Raw genomic sequence first — 17,549 nt, 5'->3', positions numbered from 1 at the left:
GATCCCATTTGCCTCAGGTGCCTTCTTTATGTTTAACTTCGACAAATTTCTCTTCCACTTTCCTCTCAGTTATTACAAAATCATTTAGGTCCCTGTTAGAGTTTGATAAACTTCCAGCATCCCTTTCCCTAAAGAATTCCTCATGTGTGAATGTAGATGCAAAATGTTTATTCAGTTTGTCAGCAACCTGAGCAGGATAATCAACAGTGAAACAATAGATATCGAATGTACCAATTTGATCCATCCCCTTCCTTCTAGAGTTTATATGAGTAAAGAAGTCTTAGCTGTATTTCGTTGCATCTTTCACCAAATATTTCTCGTAATCTGCTTTGGCTTGCCTGACCTCCATTGTGAATTGGTTGCAGATTAGCTTTTATCTATCATAGGCTTCTGTGACGCCTGATAAGTTATATAGATCCCATACATTTTAGTTCTCTGCTACGAGTTTCGTCAGTTCATCTGACATCCATTTAGGCCTATACTTTGAAGAGTATTTCTTATTTGGTATGAAAAGCCTAATCATTTTGAGGATAGCGACTTGAAAAGAGATACTGCTGGAAGCTGTTTCATAAATGATATACCTTTTCATTTCTAAATATTGTGCATTCTGCGTGCCACGCAATTTATTTTCTCCTTCTGGTGTTCCAACTCTAGTTCAGAACTCAATGTAGCGACCAATCTGAGAGTTAAGTGACTGGCTGTCGTGAAACTGCGGAACTGTACTTCTCTGGCAGTAAATCTATTATAAATGTCCAGCGAGAATCCAAGCGGAAATTTGGACCACAGGATTTCCATTTCAGAGACGCATATACATAATGTTGTGGCATTTCATAGCACAGAATGTGAGAGAGAAGCAGTATAACGCTAGCCACAGAGAGAGAGATGCGGAATATGGATGGCAGAGAGAACTCGAAGTGTTCGACCAAAAACCTACTACATATCAAACGACCAACTGGAATAGTTGGTCTGAAATTGCTGCCAGTAGTTGAATGCCCGACTTAGACAAATATTTGATAAAAAAAGAATAAAAATAACTGCTTTACTTAATCTACTTATCTCTCTGTCTCTCTTTCACACCCACACACATAAACAAGTGAATATTAAAGCCATTTGTGAACAATCGGTTAGACATTATCAGTTATGCATACTGATTGGCAACCTTATTAGGATGTTGAAGACTTGGGCTATATGCAACGATTAACGCAGCCAATGAGGTAATTTGGTGTGTGACTTGCGCAGAAAAGCTCTCTAAAGCTGTGTGATCGGATTAATGATCAGTTACGTCCACTAGCTATGGGAACGGACAGGATTCCACGAACTTCCAAAGCAGTAAGATTGTCGAAGTGCGTTTAGCATGTCCCAAAACAAAATAGATCCATTTTGGTTGCACTTCTTCAGTGTTCAGAGATAGCCTCTAACAAGTGAGAAAGTCCAGAAAATATTCGTCAACAGATTCAGCTGCACCCGAAAATGTAAGGTGATGAAGTGAGGGTCTCTTACTCCCGTATTTCATTCTCTGTAAGGTTCTTCGCATGGTGCGGGTTAACCCTGCGATTTTTCCCATTAAATACAGAGATTAATTTTTCCATTTATAATTACACTTTATAATCCTTGCTAAGCAAGGATTATAAAGTGTAATTATGGGACAATTATATTATACCAGTGCACAATTATAATCCTCGCTAAGCGGTAGAAGAGCTCGTTCCACCTTGTTCCAAAGGTGCTGAATTGGTGACTGAGTAAGACCACAGAAATTAACTGTCATGTTCTTCTTACCAGTTATGTACAATTCTGGCCTTGTGACATGGCACATTTTCCTGTTGGAAGAAATCATTCGCATATGGATACATTGCTTCAACTAAAACACTCCTCACGCCATTATACCTCCACCATCAGCCTATTTTGTTGACACCTAGGGTTGTGTCTATGGATCAATGCTGTTTTCGCCAAGTTTTGGTCCTCCATCAGTAGGAATCGGGATTCATCTGATCAGGCAAGGTGTGTTTTTCGTACCTCTTAAGTCTTGTCTTGGTGTTCCTGAGATCACTGTAACCATACCTCCTTGTTTTTTGCTGACAGGAGTGGAATCAGGTTTGGTCTTCAGCTGCGATACCACGTCTGTGACAAAGTAAAACGAGTTGTGCGTTCTGATATGCCTCTTTGGTCTCCATTGTTGTATTGGATTCTTACTTGACGACTGTAGCCATTCTGTTACTCTGCCCAAGTCTTGTCAACCTCTGTTGGCTGAAAGTTATTTAGTTGTTGGACCAATTTCGATACATTCGAGACTCAGCTGTACGTGAAAAACTCTCGCAGTGTTTAAGTTTTCGAGATACTCATACCGGCACATCTCACGCCAACTACCATTCCGCCCTCAAAATAATTTAAATCTTTCATCTTGCTCATTCTCGTACTGAATTAACTGTCATGTTCCTCTTACCGGTTCTTTACAATTCTGGCTTTGTAACATGGTACATTTTCCTGCTGGAAGAAATCATTCGCAGATGGATACATTGCGGTTAATTTTCGGACGGATACATTGCTTCAACTAAAACTCTCCTCACACCATTATACCGCCACTATCAGCCTATTTTGTTGACACATTGGGGTTGTGTCAACAAAATTGTACACATGCTGCATCCTTGCATATCTGTCCACTTGCCTTATATCTCATAGTACGAACATGTGACGCTGTTACTGAAAGAGCACCCCATTTCATGAAAAGGGTAGGTTACCTAATAAAATGGCCACAGTATGATATTGACGTCACAGAGCAAGAATTTTTACTACAAGAGCAACTATGAATCTTTTACGTGCAATCTTTATGGGCCAACTTATTTTTCACTTTGGAGATGCATCGTGGTCCCTCACCGTTCCCTTGATCATATGGTACCTGGCTTCTTAAGGGGGGGGGGGGATATTACTCTGAGAGTTGTGTGTACGCAACTAATTACCCAGGAAATCATGATACGTATGTGTAGAAATTCCTGAGATAAATAAAGAAATTAAAGTTTATTTTAACAGTTCGCCTGTCGATGCAATATTGTTTTAATATGAAGAAATGGGAGGGAAAGGTATGACAAATGTTAGCATTTTAAAGAACGTATAATATTGTAAGGGAAACATTTACGATTGGGTAAAGACATTGTTTAATATAAAAATGCATCAGTAGGTAGGTTTCGACGGATCCTTTACAAACACCTCATGGGAAAATTGGAAAGCATGGGAAAAGTTTCCATCAGGTTATTCTAGTGATGGTTTATGTACAAAGGAAAATACACCAAAAAATATTAGTGATTAGATTTGGGCTTCCAAAACAAATCACTAATATATGGATCCTTATTATCTTTAAAAATTGTCCACGGACCCCCAAACTTAACAAAATTATTTCTATGAGGACATTATTCGCGGATCCTCTGGAGTATCTTTACTGACCCCAGAAATCCACGGACCACTGTTTGAGAAATACTGGTATACAGGACAGCGGAGCATCACAATAGAAACAATAGTAAATTATATAACTTACCAGCACATAGACTGCAAAAGGCATAACTACTGCAGCCACTAGGAGGTCTGCGAAGGCTAAGCTGACGATGAAATAGTTGGTGACAGTCTGCAAGCCACGCTCCTTAAACACGCTCAGAATGACCAAAATGTTTCCGAATACCGCTAAGAACGGTAGGAGCACAAGCACTAAGGCCCAGTACACCTTGTCAGGGGGAGTTTCATCCACCCTTATTAGCGTGGAATCGTTAAGTGAAGAATTGGCCCACTGACAGCCGGACATGTTGGCAGAAAAGACGCACTCAAAGAAAGGAAGGGGGAAGTCCTGTCCTCCATCAGTCGCCGGTGAAGCATTCGTAGCTCTGAAAGCGGTGTCATTTAAAATCCCCACGAGATTCAATGCGCTTCTGTCTGAGAAAGATGATGCCCATAATTTAAGATTGCGCTCTGACATTTTCAAGTTTTCAAGTTATCGTTTACCATCCAACCACTCATAACAAAGAAAGTTTCGCAAAGAGAGGTCGTTCAGAAAGTGCGAATATCGAACCCATTCATGTGTTCAATTTTATCCTCCTAAGCAACGTAATCGCATCACTGTTTGCCTCTTCCATTCTCCCATCATCTTTAGCTTTTCTCTTCCCGCTGGGGTCGCCTGTCTAAGAAGTGGCCATCAATTCTGCCCTCCACAGCAACCGTAGATAAACCACGTCTTGAACGATCTTTTATTAGAATTTCAGCAAACGTTCTCGGCACCCAGCGGAACTTTAAACAGCGTTCCAACCGGCGTACCTGACAACAGGTACGGTTCTTATCACCACGATTCTGCAACGTCCGTCTCGCTCCGTTAAACAATCGTGTTGATGCGCTTGAGAAATTAAAACAACAGAGCTTTCGGTGCATCCCATTATTTCACCACTCGACCGAACACACGGAGAGCAAAGTTCATTGGAGAGAGTTTTCTTTTTATTCTTCTGTCTCCACCCGTTTTCAGTTATATTTTCCCAGCTGCATTTTTATGAAACAATTAGAGAAAGTGTCAACTTGCGGCACCTCCACGTTGAAGAGACTGAAATAGTTTCTGATGTTACTCAGTGGACCCAGTTATGTGCAGAAATAAATATTCATTTCACCTGTAGAAAATGAAAAAGGTTAAAGGTTAGACTAATTTTTAAAAAAATCATTGAAATTTTGTTTAACAAATAAATAAGTGCAAAATATTTGCAAAGTTTTATTATTGGAAAAATGCTGTCTAAGTTGGTTCCCAAGTCAAGAGGCCCATTTTTGCCACTTTTTCTTTTCCTTTCTACAAAAGTATCGTGTCTGTAAATCGTATGTATTTATTCTAAAGTCAGAGTTATTCTGTGCAAACCCGAATTTATAAAACCCTCACTCGAGAAGAACAAATCTCATTTTGCATGTCAATAACCCCAGAAAAATTGTTTCCTGCGGGGATATTGAATAATAGTGTATTTTCGTATTCTAATAATTATTCAGGAGTTCAAAAAAATTAATCCAGCCCTACATAATGAAGGACTGGATGTGGACTTGCTCAGATGTTGAAAAGACGGCTTTTGTATTGAGATCAAGTTCACCATATTTGGGCATTACGCGTAATAATTTCTGGACTATTCATAAATATTTTATCGTACCAGCAAATACTAGGCCACTTTAGGATCGAGAGCTAATAGCATTGGACTAATGAAGTATTCAGACTTCACAAACAAACTTTTGGACCATTCATGTAAAAAAAAGTCCTCAAATCCGAATGGATCTACAGTTCACAGAATTCATAGGAACATTGACTTTTGTTATAGCATCGTTTTAGGAGAATCAGCGACTAAGGCTATATTGCTCCGTATATACTGCCTGTAAATTGCATTTTCTATTTGCTGTACCAAAATCTGAGTTTCTAAGAGAAAAAACCATGCTACTATCGCCTGAGGCCGACTAACACGGCCACGTTGTAAAAAATTCCTCCTGCAATCGACAGGACTCGAACTCAGGTTTTTTTTTTTTTTTCACCCCGGTGTGAAGAAGACGGCGATTCTACCAACTGTGCTAACCACGAAGGTTTTGCCTCTTTTATGGTCCTGTCCATTTTCTTCCTGTCTCTTCACTAAATTTGGACTTTGGTGTACGTCAGCCGCAATGAGTTTCCTATAAGTCTTGTCATAGAAATACCTCTTCCGGTTTATTTTTAAGTCATTATTAATTCAGGTGTTAGCAAAAAATATTGGCTTTAATCCCTCTAAATCATCTTCGATTATACAAATGTTTGCATAGATTATTGAAATAGTCCAAACTTCCACGGTCTTAATAATGTGGTTATTTAAAAATTTAAATTTTTATATAAATTCATTTTTAAAAGAAACATTGTGTTATTTGTAATAACACAATAGTCATACTTTAAAAATCAGTATTTTTTAAAATCATTCAAATATTAAATAGTTAGTTTTTTACAATTGGATTTCATAATGCGACAGAATTTTCTACCGTCGTTTTCAGATAATCATTGTTTTTCAACTCCTTCAGAGATATTTAGATTAGTGAAATTCAACAAGTATTGGTGTAGTTTGGAAGACACGGACTGAAAATGTCTGTGAATTTGACGAAGCATGCTACAGTATTTATCTCTGGTTGCATGCTCAGAACTGTCCCGATTCATCTGGCGTTTTCATTTACTGCCTTGTGTTCTTGTCTTCTCGGCTGACTACGTGATTGATGATCAGCGGCATCTTGCTGGCCATCCCAACATATTTCAAACTTGGTTTTCTTTGACCTCGTAAGTCAGCTGGAAAAACGCAACTTTCCGTGTTCCACCCGCCATGAAATTTTATCCAGCTAATGCCTTAACTAGCGCTAAAATGGACAGCTAAACTTTGAAAGTTTTTACTCTGTTTTGTTGAAAAGAAATGTCCTTTAAAGAGGGTCTGTTTTATTCATTAATTTCTATTTTTCACATCGCTTATAATTCTACACATCATGGTTTAAAAACTGCCCATCGGCTACAAAGAACCTATTTTTTTTTATCATTTTTCTTTCTTTCTTTATCTCTGTCATTCTTTCTCTCTTTCACAGAAAGAGAGGAAAAAATCTCTTTTACCCATCTCTTCTCTTTTACCATTTTTATTCCTTTTTTTTTTCTCTTTCATCCCTTTTTTCTTCTCTCTTATCTTTGTACTTCCCTTTTAATCGACCTTTCTCTTTTGTACTTTTCATTCTCTTTCTCTCTTCTTTTCAACCATACTTTTCTTTTGCCTTTCTATGCGTGTATACACCACAGTGGGTCTTCATTATTGGTAAGTTCCCCAAGAGTCGTTTCGCATATAAATTACGGTGCTGTGACTGCTTTGTGTAGCCATGGCTGAATACTCACTCCCAAAACAATGGCCATCTTGCTAGGTGCCTGCATGGCCAGAAATTGCACACGACACCATCAATCATTCGTTCAGTGGAGAAAATAGAATTGCAGGCACGACACGTCAGCTCGAAATTACACGAAAGCAACCATGTGATATCTGCACGCAAAGCGAGTAGTATTTGTTTCACGTGTCCAAGCAGGTGACACAAATAGGCCTTCGAAGGATCGCCCTTCGGCAAAAATTCTCGATATTTATGTGTTTTCGAGGAAATATCTACTTTTCAACTTTGACAGAGAAAAATTATAATCTCTCGTTCGCTGCTACGTATCTATCTTTCCACCCGATACTTGAGCACACAATTGCAATGAGTAGATAGGAAAACTCGTTAATTCCCCTGTACATATCGCAAACCTGCAGAACCAAAATGCAGTACAGAGCATCCCTATAAGGTACATAATATTTAAATCTAATTATTATAAAAAAATTCTCCTTTATGGGATTTTATTATTATTATAAAAAAAACCTTCTTTATGGAGTTTTCTCCGCCCCGTGACGGGTACTGGTACCAAATGCATGGGGGTGGTTGGTTGGTTGTGTGCGGTTACTATTATTATTATTATTATTATTACTGTTGATCGAGGAACTCTCTTACTGTCCTAAAATGTTCAGGATCGCGACTTTTGGAGTTCCGTGTAACTGTTCTCTGAAGGCTTATTGCTGTTAGGTTTAGGTTGTTATGGCGGCTCTTTGGCACCGTGTCGGTGTTTGACACAATGATCAGGATGGTCATTACTTGTTCCATATGCCATCTCTTTGATCTCCTGTCTTAGGTCCGTGTTCTTCCTGATCTTTTCCTCTTGTGTTTTCTGGAGATTGCTAGTGTTGGGCACCGCAATGTCGATCACGTAGGTAGCCATTTCCTTCTTGTTGATAAAGTTTATATCTGGTTTGTTGTGCGGGATCGTCCGAGTATAGTCTGCGAATAGAGGTCTCTAATATGGCCTGAGGCTTGTACTTGTAAAACTATAAACTTTCTTTAATCAACTGTGGTAATTTTGCGCTAGCTTCTGCTGCATAATCCTGGCCACCTCGTCATGGCTGTGAGTGTACTCCGTCTTGGTGATCACCCTGCATCTGCAATGATGTGCTGGATTGTTTCTGGGGCTAGATGGCATCGTTGACATGTGCCATCTGCTTTTTTCCCTGTCCAAAAACACTTTAGGCAGGAGTATTTTATTATGCTAACATAGATTGGAATATTAACAGCACTCTTTTGATTGTCATCTTGTGTTAGATCCTCTCTTTGGGATGTGTATACTTAGTATTCTGCGTTGAAGACTGTAGCATCAGAGTTATATGTTATGCGTGAGGTTGTATAGTAAATGGATATTTCTCTTACAGGTTCTGAATTGTTTGTTTGGGAACTGACGCAGACTGTTTGGCAGTTTGGCTAAGTGTAAAGACCATGAGTATGAACCCCTCTTAGGACCTGCTTATTTGATACTCTGTCATTGAGGATTGTAACTTATGAAGTGCAAGATACATACGAGGTTGAATCTTTAGTAGACATCCCTCTCACCGGTTTTGGACTGTAATAGTTTGGAATTGATACTGTTCTGTTGCGGGCGCTTCCATAGCCAGGAGGGAAGGAGCAGCAGGGCGTGACCACCAAATACGGAGGATGCGGAAAGGTCAGAGAATGACCACGCATATCCCCAGAGCAATATGGTCTTAGTTGCTAATGCTCCTAAAAACCAAATAACAACAGTAACAACAACTTCTCTTGCCTAAAATATTGGGATTGTTCTCCCTTCACAGCTCTGTTGATGTTTCAGCTTGATACGTACTTTTGTAATTACTATATATTATATTAAAAGTTTAACATTGTTCTTTAACGGCTTACATTACTAGGGTTTCTAGTTGCAGGGGATAATTCTCCCGTCCAGCTGTTAAATTATTTTTACCATAGTATTAGTAAAGACAATCACTGTATATTTGTAATTTGTTTTGATTTAATAATGATAATAGCACATGGCAACCTTTGTATAATTTTAGTTTAGATTATGTTAACGGCTTTAAACTTTTTGTCTAATTTCTTCATTTTCGGGGATGTCTTCTTCTTCTTCCTTTTCTTCTTTCTGCTTTCCCTCCCCTCCCATCTCCCTAACTAAACCTTCTATTTCCTATCTTCCTAGCAGTTGAAAACTCGGGGCTCCCAGGCTTGCCTGATAGCCCCAGTAAGTGTTTCTAGTTGAAAGTGGATCATGGCGCGCCTCCTCGTAGTTAAGGTTGGGAGTTGGGAGCAAGGGACCTGGTGTCCCCTGTCCCCTGGCTGCGAAGTCGCCAGGAGCCGGCACTTAACACTCAACATAACAAAAGACATACTTACACACCTACATAATACATACACTTGCCGGTCTTAGCCTTTAGCCATTTCAGAAGTTACAGGGAGCATATAGGGGGAACCCTGGAGACCGCAATTAAACAAATACACCTTGACCTTGACCTTGTGTCATCTGCTGCTCCGGGATCCTTGGCGATTTATTTCCTGTAGTTTCTGGTGCTAATTGCCTGCTCTTGGAAGCGAACATGAATCCCTCGGTGTCTTGTAAGAGCCTTCCGTTCGTGAGCAAAACGTTGGAAGCATTTTTATCTATGTAGTCTTAATGGAGGTAATTGTAGTTTCTGCTATGGAGGGTCTTCTTCACCCATCTTTCTGTCTTTGTTTCTTCTGTCTGTGTCAGTGTGGTCACCTTGCTGAGGTTTAGTGTTGTGTGCCGTTTGTCTATCTTTCTTGTGGCTTGGTAGATTGGCGCTGTGTTTTCCTGGAAGTAATCCCACAGGTTCTTAATCGCCTTCTTCAATTGTTCAATGAGGTCAGTCAATCCCCTCTCTCCTTCTTTACGGAATATGGTCAGTTTCATGATGTCCAACTTTGTTAGCGTTAGCTCCTCTTGCTCATCATAATCCTGGTCGATCTCATAATCTCCTCCAGCTAGGTGTTGGTCCAATCTATGATCCCGAAGGAGTATGGTACTGGGACTGCATAAGTGTTTATGGCTGTGACCGTGTTCCTCCCATTCAGCTTTGATTTTAGCAGGCTTCTGTCTCTGATGGTATTTCTCAGTCAGGCTGGCCTTGATCTCCTTGTGTTCTAATTGATGGATGAGCCTGCATCATCCCCAGATATTTATATGTCTCTGCTTCTGTCCTGGCTTCAATCTCTTCGACGGTTTTCAGCTGGTAGTTTCGTCCGAGTGGATGTCCTTGAAATCTATAGCTATTGCATTTGTCTAGGTCAAATTGCATCCTGATGTCAGTGCTGAACTCTAGGCGATCCGGAGTAGCTGTTGGAGTTGATTCTCGATTAGAGTTTGATTCTATCCATGTACATCAGGTGAGAGAGGTTGTACAGGTTCTTTCCTCGCTTCGTTTACGATATATCCGTACTTGCTGTTATTAAGCATGGTGTTAATGTTACCAAATTTAAAATAATTTAGCAAACAAATTTGCCGAACATGCACCAAACTGTCTGGCTAATCGAAATATTATGTGTTCATAAACCTTGGTTGTGTTGTGGCTTCTTGAGAAGATAATGTGTACCTTGGTTTAGGATCAGTTATTTATTTACTTTCTTTCTTTTGTATTCGCCATATTTTCAAAACCGCCCCACGCGCTAGCCTTAATTTTGGTTTTCCGATTTCGTAAAGAACCGTGGGGTGAGGTGGGAAAAGCCCTTCTAGGGGTTTTTCCCCACCTCAACTATTGACTGTCCCTCGTAAAGCCATATTATTTTATTAAAAATGGAATAATACCTTATTTTTTGATATACCATAATACTTCAATCCAGTGGAAGAAATCGCAATTCATTGTCAAAATATTGTGGTCTGGTTTCTATTCGATATCACATACTCTTTAAATTCTAAAGCTATTCATTTTATATTTGTTTGAGCATATATAATTCGAAAGGCACTCGTAAAGCTAATTGAATCTGATATAATTAGCTGTAATTAATTGTTTCTATGAGTGGTAATTTGTAATGAAAACTCCCGTATTAATTAAACAAGTTGGTCGACCAAGAACTGACCTAATAACTACACGAGAATAGCTATCAGTCATTTTCAAACAGTATTCTGACAGTTGGAGAAACTAACTGTACTCGAGATTCGGATTCTAACAGTTTTAGCAATAATATTGTACACTGTAACTGAAATTTCAACAGCAACACTGCAATAATTCTACGATAAGTTTTTGTTAATGTTCGTACTGTCAACTGTATCGTGTGTTGAATTACAACCGTGATTTTGACACTAATATTCCACATTCATTACGTATCTACATTGGTCCTCTGTATTTACTGAAATATTTCTTATCCAGGTCTTCTGGATAAGAAATATCTCAGGTGGTGTAAAGGTAAAATTCGGCAATGAAGTTTGAGACGTTCCAGTCGTTTAATTTTTTTAATGATTTGAACTTCACTATAAAAAAGCCCTTTTGCAATTTTGATGTTAGTTTACATGCATCACCGACTTAGGGCATATTGCACCATTGTGTATTATGGCTGCATAAATGTATTCAAGGCCAATTTACATATTGCACGCGATGAAAACCAAGAAAAACTTACAAAAAAAGCTCTACTCCCTCCGCTCGAAATCAGACAACCCTAATTGAAGAGGCAATTAGAAATTTCTGCAGTCCACGATGGGACTCTAACCTAGACTATACACATACTAGTACACGTGGTTTAGAATCTCTTAATCTCGTTTATTATGTAATTGGAGCATCAGACCTCATAGCAAATACGTTTCAATACTCAAGAATATTATCTACTCGACAAATGAATCCAATTAAATTATTCTGCATTTCACAAGCATCATGGGTAGCGCAGATAGTAGAATCACCATCCTCCCGTAGAAAAGACCCGAGTTCGAGCCCCATCGATGAGGTGAGGAATGAATTTTATGGACCTTTTTCACAATGTGGCCCAGTTATTCGGTTTCAGGTGAGGGCAGCATGATTTTTTAGACCGGAAACTTCGGTTTTTCGTCCAGCAAATATAAAATCGACCATAGAACATTCGCAATTTACAGACAGTATACACAGAGCAATATGACCTTAGTCGCTGATGCTCCTAAAACTCTATTACAATAACAATTTCACAAACTAATAGTAACCCTAGCAATATTTCTGGTTGGAATCACTTAAAGGTGACGTTTGCAACAACACGTAATTTTAAAAATAATACTAGTAAAAATATCTTGAGATCCCTGTTTAAACTACAAATAAAAATATCTATTTTTCCACGCGCATTTGAGCAGAAAGCCATCAATGTTTGTTTTCAAGACGAATAAATTTCTTTTGTTTTTTTAATGGAAATATTCTTTATGCTCAGATATTTCGATTGTATCCTTTAAGTTTAGGTATTGCGATAGAAATACAAATGTGAATTCAGATTAATGAGTTGAAGCGAATGAAGATTTTTATCGGGTGGTAATACCAAACCCCGAATATAGCGTTAGCCTACAGAAAACAGCAAAAATACTTTCATAAGATATAAAGGCTGGTTCGTATAGATGGCAGAACTGAAAGATGCCTTGAAGGTATACAAGCGGGATCCAAACTATAAAAAGAAATCTGCTCTGCAACGAAGTCACTGACAACATAAAGCCTAGTTTGTACCAAAGAAAAACATCTTATATTACAAGCCGTTTATAAACCTGTTGGTTCGAAAGGAAAGAAATTCCTTTTTTGAAGAATGCGTGCTGCATATATGCAGAACGACTTCTTTCAATCAATTTTTTTCCCTTTTGGAGAAAAAGTAATATAAAAGAAGCCTAGCCATCACCCTCTGATGCCACATTAGCAAACAGTATTTTTATTAGAAAGTCGTGTCTGAGTGGCAATTTCGTTTTTTTTTTTTTTAAGCATTACTTCTCTGATCTGAATGCGAATGTACGAAAGAAAAAGATTTCACAATACTGTAAAAGATATCAGCCATGCAGAGCTTTTCGCAAGAACTTCTCTCTTTTTCCGTAAATTATTTTGTGCTCTAAGGTCTATCCGTCTCTTTGCGTGGTTAAAAAAATGCTAAAGATACTCCTACATCTACCAATCGGAAAATATCCTCAATGAATCCCTTGCGCCAACTAAAAGATCCAAACTGATGGAATCATCTTTCCATAATGTTTCTTTTATGATGAAGATGGCAATCATGTGCCTTTGTAAATTTCTGTGAGATCCTAAACATATATTGTTCTCCAGAAAAGCAGAAAAAGTATATGGTGAAAGAGGCCTATGCGCTCCGGATTCATGTTATTGAAAGAAAAAAAAAATTATAATTCCTCAGAGCGGTTTTTTTTTTTTTTTTTTAAATTTCAGAATACACATACAAGTACAGTTAATATATAAATATAAAGAGCTTTCGGCTGAGTGGAGAGCCTTCTTCAGTTAGAAAATATATTAAAATGGCAGTTGGAATGGAGATGTGCACTGCCAAGATGGTGCGTGAGGCGCGTGGCTAATTGTTTGAGGTTGAAGTTTGTGGCTGTGACGTATGATGCAAAGTGTGTTAAGTGTCTAACGGCACCAGGGGTTCCTCCCATCTCCGCGTTGCTTTCATTGTGAGTGTACCAGTTCACTGGGAAGGCCAGAGATTTAAAAGTGTATGGATCATGTGAGTGTGTTGTGTTATGTACCGTGGTTCTTCTGGCCATTTAGCCGCTGGACCCCAGCTGAGGCCCAACGTTTCCCGCACTTCGCCCCGTGGAGGCAGACCAGGTAACCACTAGTTTAAATTTGCACTCTGGCAGGTCTTGCCACCTAATTTCCTGGGATTTCAGTGGCTAGGACCTTTAAAAAAAAAAAAAAAAATTTGCATGGGAATATTGCGCTAGAATTAGAAAAGCCAAAATGGTGGGCGAACAGCGTAATTTAGACACGGTTATTTTTGGCGTGTGGGGCATTCGCTTGCATACAGATAGAGTTGGGTAGGGAGAATGAAGACTGGAGGGATAAAGACAGAAGAATGGGGTCAATAGGGGAGACGACCCCAGGTAGAAACAGTGGGGCATGCCCATACCCCACCGGAGGGAAGAGTGGGGTCGGCAAGGAGGGGAGGAGACAGGAAAGCCGTCACCTCCCCCCGTCGGGGTAAGGGAGAAGAAAGGGCCGAACAAAGGAGCCGGCTCAGATCACTAACATGGCGTGTATGTAGCAAAGCTGTGGCTTCGTCAGGTCCATGACAGTGTACAGTCCATTAGTTGGTCAGTGTTGGGATAGGATCTCATCTACTGCTGTTCCAATAATCAGGGTGTCAGTGTGGGATGGTGTCACTAAGGGGATATAGGTCTCATCCAGTAAAGTCCTAGTCATTGTTGTCCGTTTCAGTTGTCAGAGTTCCAGTGTCGAGTTTAGGGAAGTTGTGGTAATGCTCGTAGTCTGCTGAACAGTTCGTGTGCAAATTTCGAGAGGGCTCTATAGTACTCCTCCTCCGACAGTACAAGGTGTTCCCGATCCTTCGGGTTGAAACATATTTTTGTTATAAAGTGACATCTTACATCATCAAAGAGGGGGCATTCATGCATCAGATGTGTCCATGTCTGATTTTCACCGCAGTGGCATAGTGGTGATTCTTTTATTCCGAAGGTCGAAAGTTTGGCATTAAAGGAACCATGTCCCGTTATAAGGAAGGTGGTGTAGAGCCCCGGTGAGAACCAGGCCGGCTGGTGGGGATAGACTTGGGTAACGTCCGGGATAAATTTCCGGGTTATGGCGCCTTTAGTTGATTCTGCCCATCGGGACTGCCAGGTTTGCCGGAGATGGTTGATAAGACGTTTTTTCTCTATGTTGCTGTTGTTGGCTGGATCGGTAGTGAAGACGATGCAGGATACACTTTTACCTCTGGACAGTTGAAAGAGCATGCCGCAGCGGACAATTTCCAGGTCTAGGGGGAGTGATCCTGCCAGGGCCTGCAGCGCATGAGAGCTGACAGTGCAGCATGCTCTTGTGATTGTGAGCAAGATGCTACGCTGTATTGATTCTAATTTCCTTTTGTTCACAGCCGTGGTTGCTTTGTTGTACCAAATCCCTGCAGCGTATGAGACGGCAGGGATGAAAAAAGCCTTGTAAAAGAGAGACAGGGTCCGTTTCCGTAGTCCCCAATCTTTTCGTGTGACTCTTGCTATGAGGGCTGAGTAGTTCCTGATCTTTCTCTGGAGATAGATGAGATGTGGGGTAAAGGATAAGTTTTTATCCAATACGATTTCGAGGTATTTTAGTTCTGTAGTTAGTTTAATCGTGGTTCCTTCTATTTTGATTTGTGGTGGCCTTCTCGTGTCGAGAGAACCCTTGAGAAGTATTGAGGATGTCTTGGTTGGTAATATTGTTAGGTGGTTCTGTTTCGCCTACGTTTGCAGGGAGTCAATTTCCCGGTTTGCAGTGGCTTCCAGTTGTGCCCGGCTGTCCTCCTCCAGCATCAGGACGAGGTCGTCTGCAAATGCTTGTGCATCTGCCCCATTGAGATTCTGATTGAGGAAGCCGTCCATCACCAGATTCCAAAGGAGTGGCCCCAGGATTGAACCTTGCGGGCACCCCCGGAAGATAGGCCGAGTAAGTTGAGAGTAGGGAGCACATACTGAGATCCTTCTATCAGATAGGTAGGTTTTGATATAGTGGTACAGGTTATTGGAGATATTTGCCTCCCGGAGTCTGCCGAGGACACTTGGCCACCAGAGTGAGTCAAATGCCCCGGCAAAATCGACAGAGATCATTAGGAAGTATTTGCGGTTACAGTTGTTAGCTGCGGTTATTATGCGTTCCAAGGCGTCTACAGTGGAGCAGCCTCTACGAAAGCCAAATTGTTTGGGGGATCGTAGCCCTGCTTCTAGGTAGTGGGTTTCTATTCTGTTGTGGAGTAAGTGTTCAAATAGTTTGCTCAGTACCGGTAATAGTGCTATAGGTCTGTACGACTCCGGAAGTTCCCGTGATTTTGTCGGGTTCTTCAAGATCAGTCGGATCCGTGCAGATCTCCAGTCGTGAGGAAAGTAGCCTGCAGAGAGACAGTGATTGAACAGATTTACGATAGTTGTTGGGATGTATTCTACGGCCTTTTTTACGATCTCTGGTTCAAGATAGTCTTCACCAAGCATTTTCTTGTTTCGTATTTTGGCGATCGCCAAGTAGAGGTCTGCTAGTGTGAATGGGTCTTCGCGTTCTACTGGGTTGTAGTTTGCATTTTCTTCGCAGAGACGGAGCTGCTCCAGGGAGTGAGCTGTCGGGAGTTGCCGAAAGGTGGTATTGAGGATATTGTCTACAGATTGGTGCCATGATTTTGTATAGAAGCCAGCAGGTGTTTTAGTTGAGGGAACTACCTCTCCTTTGGGTAGCTTGTTCATTGCGACTTTATATACAATCCCCCAAGGGTACTCGTTCCCGGTAGTTGAAACTAGCATTTCCCAGGATCGTTTCTTCCGTTTTCTGATCAAGGCGGTGTATTCATTCCTGACCTCACGGTATTGCTGCCTGAGGACCTGCACCTCTGCTGCCGGCCAGGATCTTCTTGCTCGTTGAAAATTTTTTCTGCGTGTATTTACCTCATGTCGGAGTCTCTGAAGCTCCGGGCACCACCAGGGGACCGCGCCTGGGGATGGTTTCTTCCTTCTGATGGTTGCGTTTGCAGCCTCTATAATTATGTTTACAATGGCGCGTTGGTGTTGGTCCGGGGTAAGAGTTGCATAGTCAAAAGTTTGGACAGAGCCAGTCAGTGCTTCTTGAAATTGTTCCCAGTTGGCCTTGTCCACGGCGAATCTGTTGATGGTTATTCTAGGTGTGGGTTGTCTGTTAAGTGCACGGTGCATCTGGAATGTAATAACTCTGTGGTCAGAGGTTGTCCAATCCTCTCTGACCTTCCATGAAGATATGTGTCCAGCAATGGAGCGGGTAGCAAAGCTTACATCTATTGTTGCTTCCCATAATGTGCTTGAGAACGTGGGCGGATTGTTTGGCTGGTTTAGTATTGCCAGGCTATTGTTGGTGAGGAATTCTTCGAGGCGCTGGCCGTTAGTAGTACGACGTCGGTCAGGGGTTGCACTGTGCCACGCCGGCGACCTGCAGTTAACATCTGCACAGACTATTACTTTGGCGTTGGGGAGCTCATGTGACGTATGGTGGTGACGTGGCCAGCGTTTGCCTATGGACAGAATAATACTTTAGTAAGTTCAATACTTTAATTAATGAATCCCGTCAATTTCGTCGCCAGCATAACGCCCCTTCCACAGGTTGCACGGATTTCGTATTGAACCTGAGCAACAAGCAGTTATCTGCAGAACAAATAGACTTATTGACTCTTGGCATGGCATTTGCCGTTCTTCCAAAGTACCCACCGATCACTGACATCGCCTTGGGCGTGGAAACATGTTTATCACGCCTCCCAGAAGATGTGGCCAACGCAATCCGCTTAAAGACTGCAGCAGTTCTACACCATGCTCGCCTTGTCTCTTCAAACCTCAGCTGTATGCAGATTTCTACCCTCAAGGCACTGAAACGGGATTCGTCCATCGTCATTCTACCGGCGGACAAAGGCCGTCGTACAGTTGTAATGAACCGCACTGATTACGTGGCGAAAGCCTTACTGCTTTTACGAGACACTTCCGTCTACAAACCCTTAACTGTTAACCCCAGCAGAGC

General features: G+C 41.0%; 1 protein-coding gene across 1 annotated transcript in view; it reads right to left on the bottom strand.

Annotated features, from left to right (window-relative positions):
• LOC150080071 (dopamine D2-like receptor) overlaps positions 1–17,549 on the bottom strand; it is a 92,931-nt gene that overhangs the window by 61,136 nt on the left and 14,246 nt on the right. Inside the window, exon 2 of the mRNA XM_090382167.1 lies at positions 3,527–4,634. Coding sequence (XP_090238293.1) covers positions 3,527–3,958 — 432 coding nt within the window. The 5' untranslated portion in view covers positions 3,959–4,634. The remainder of the gene's footprint in view (positions 1–3,526; positions 4,635–17,549) is intronic.

The sequence above is a fragment of the Mastigoproctus giganteus genome, chromosome 9 (genome assembly GCF_048544385.1).
Source record: "Mastigoproctus giganteus isolate SK-2022 chromosome 9, ASM4854438v1, whole genome shotgun sequence".
In the NCBI taxonomy this organism is placed as follows: Eukaryota; Metazoa; Arthropoda; class Arachnida; order Uropygi; family Thelyphonidae; genus Mastigoproctus; species Mastigoproctus giganteus.
This window is presented reverse-complemented; position numbering and strand designations above follow the sequence as displayed.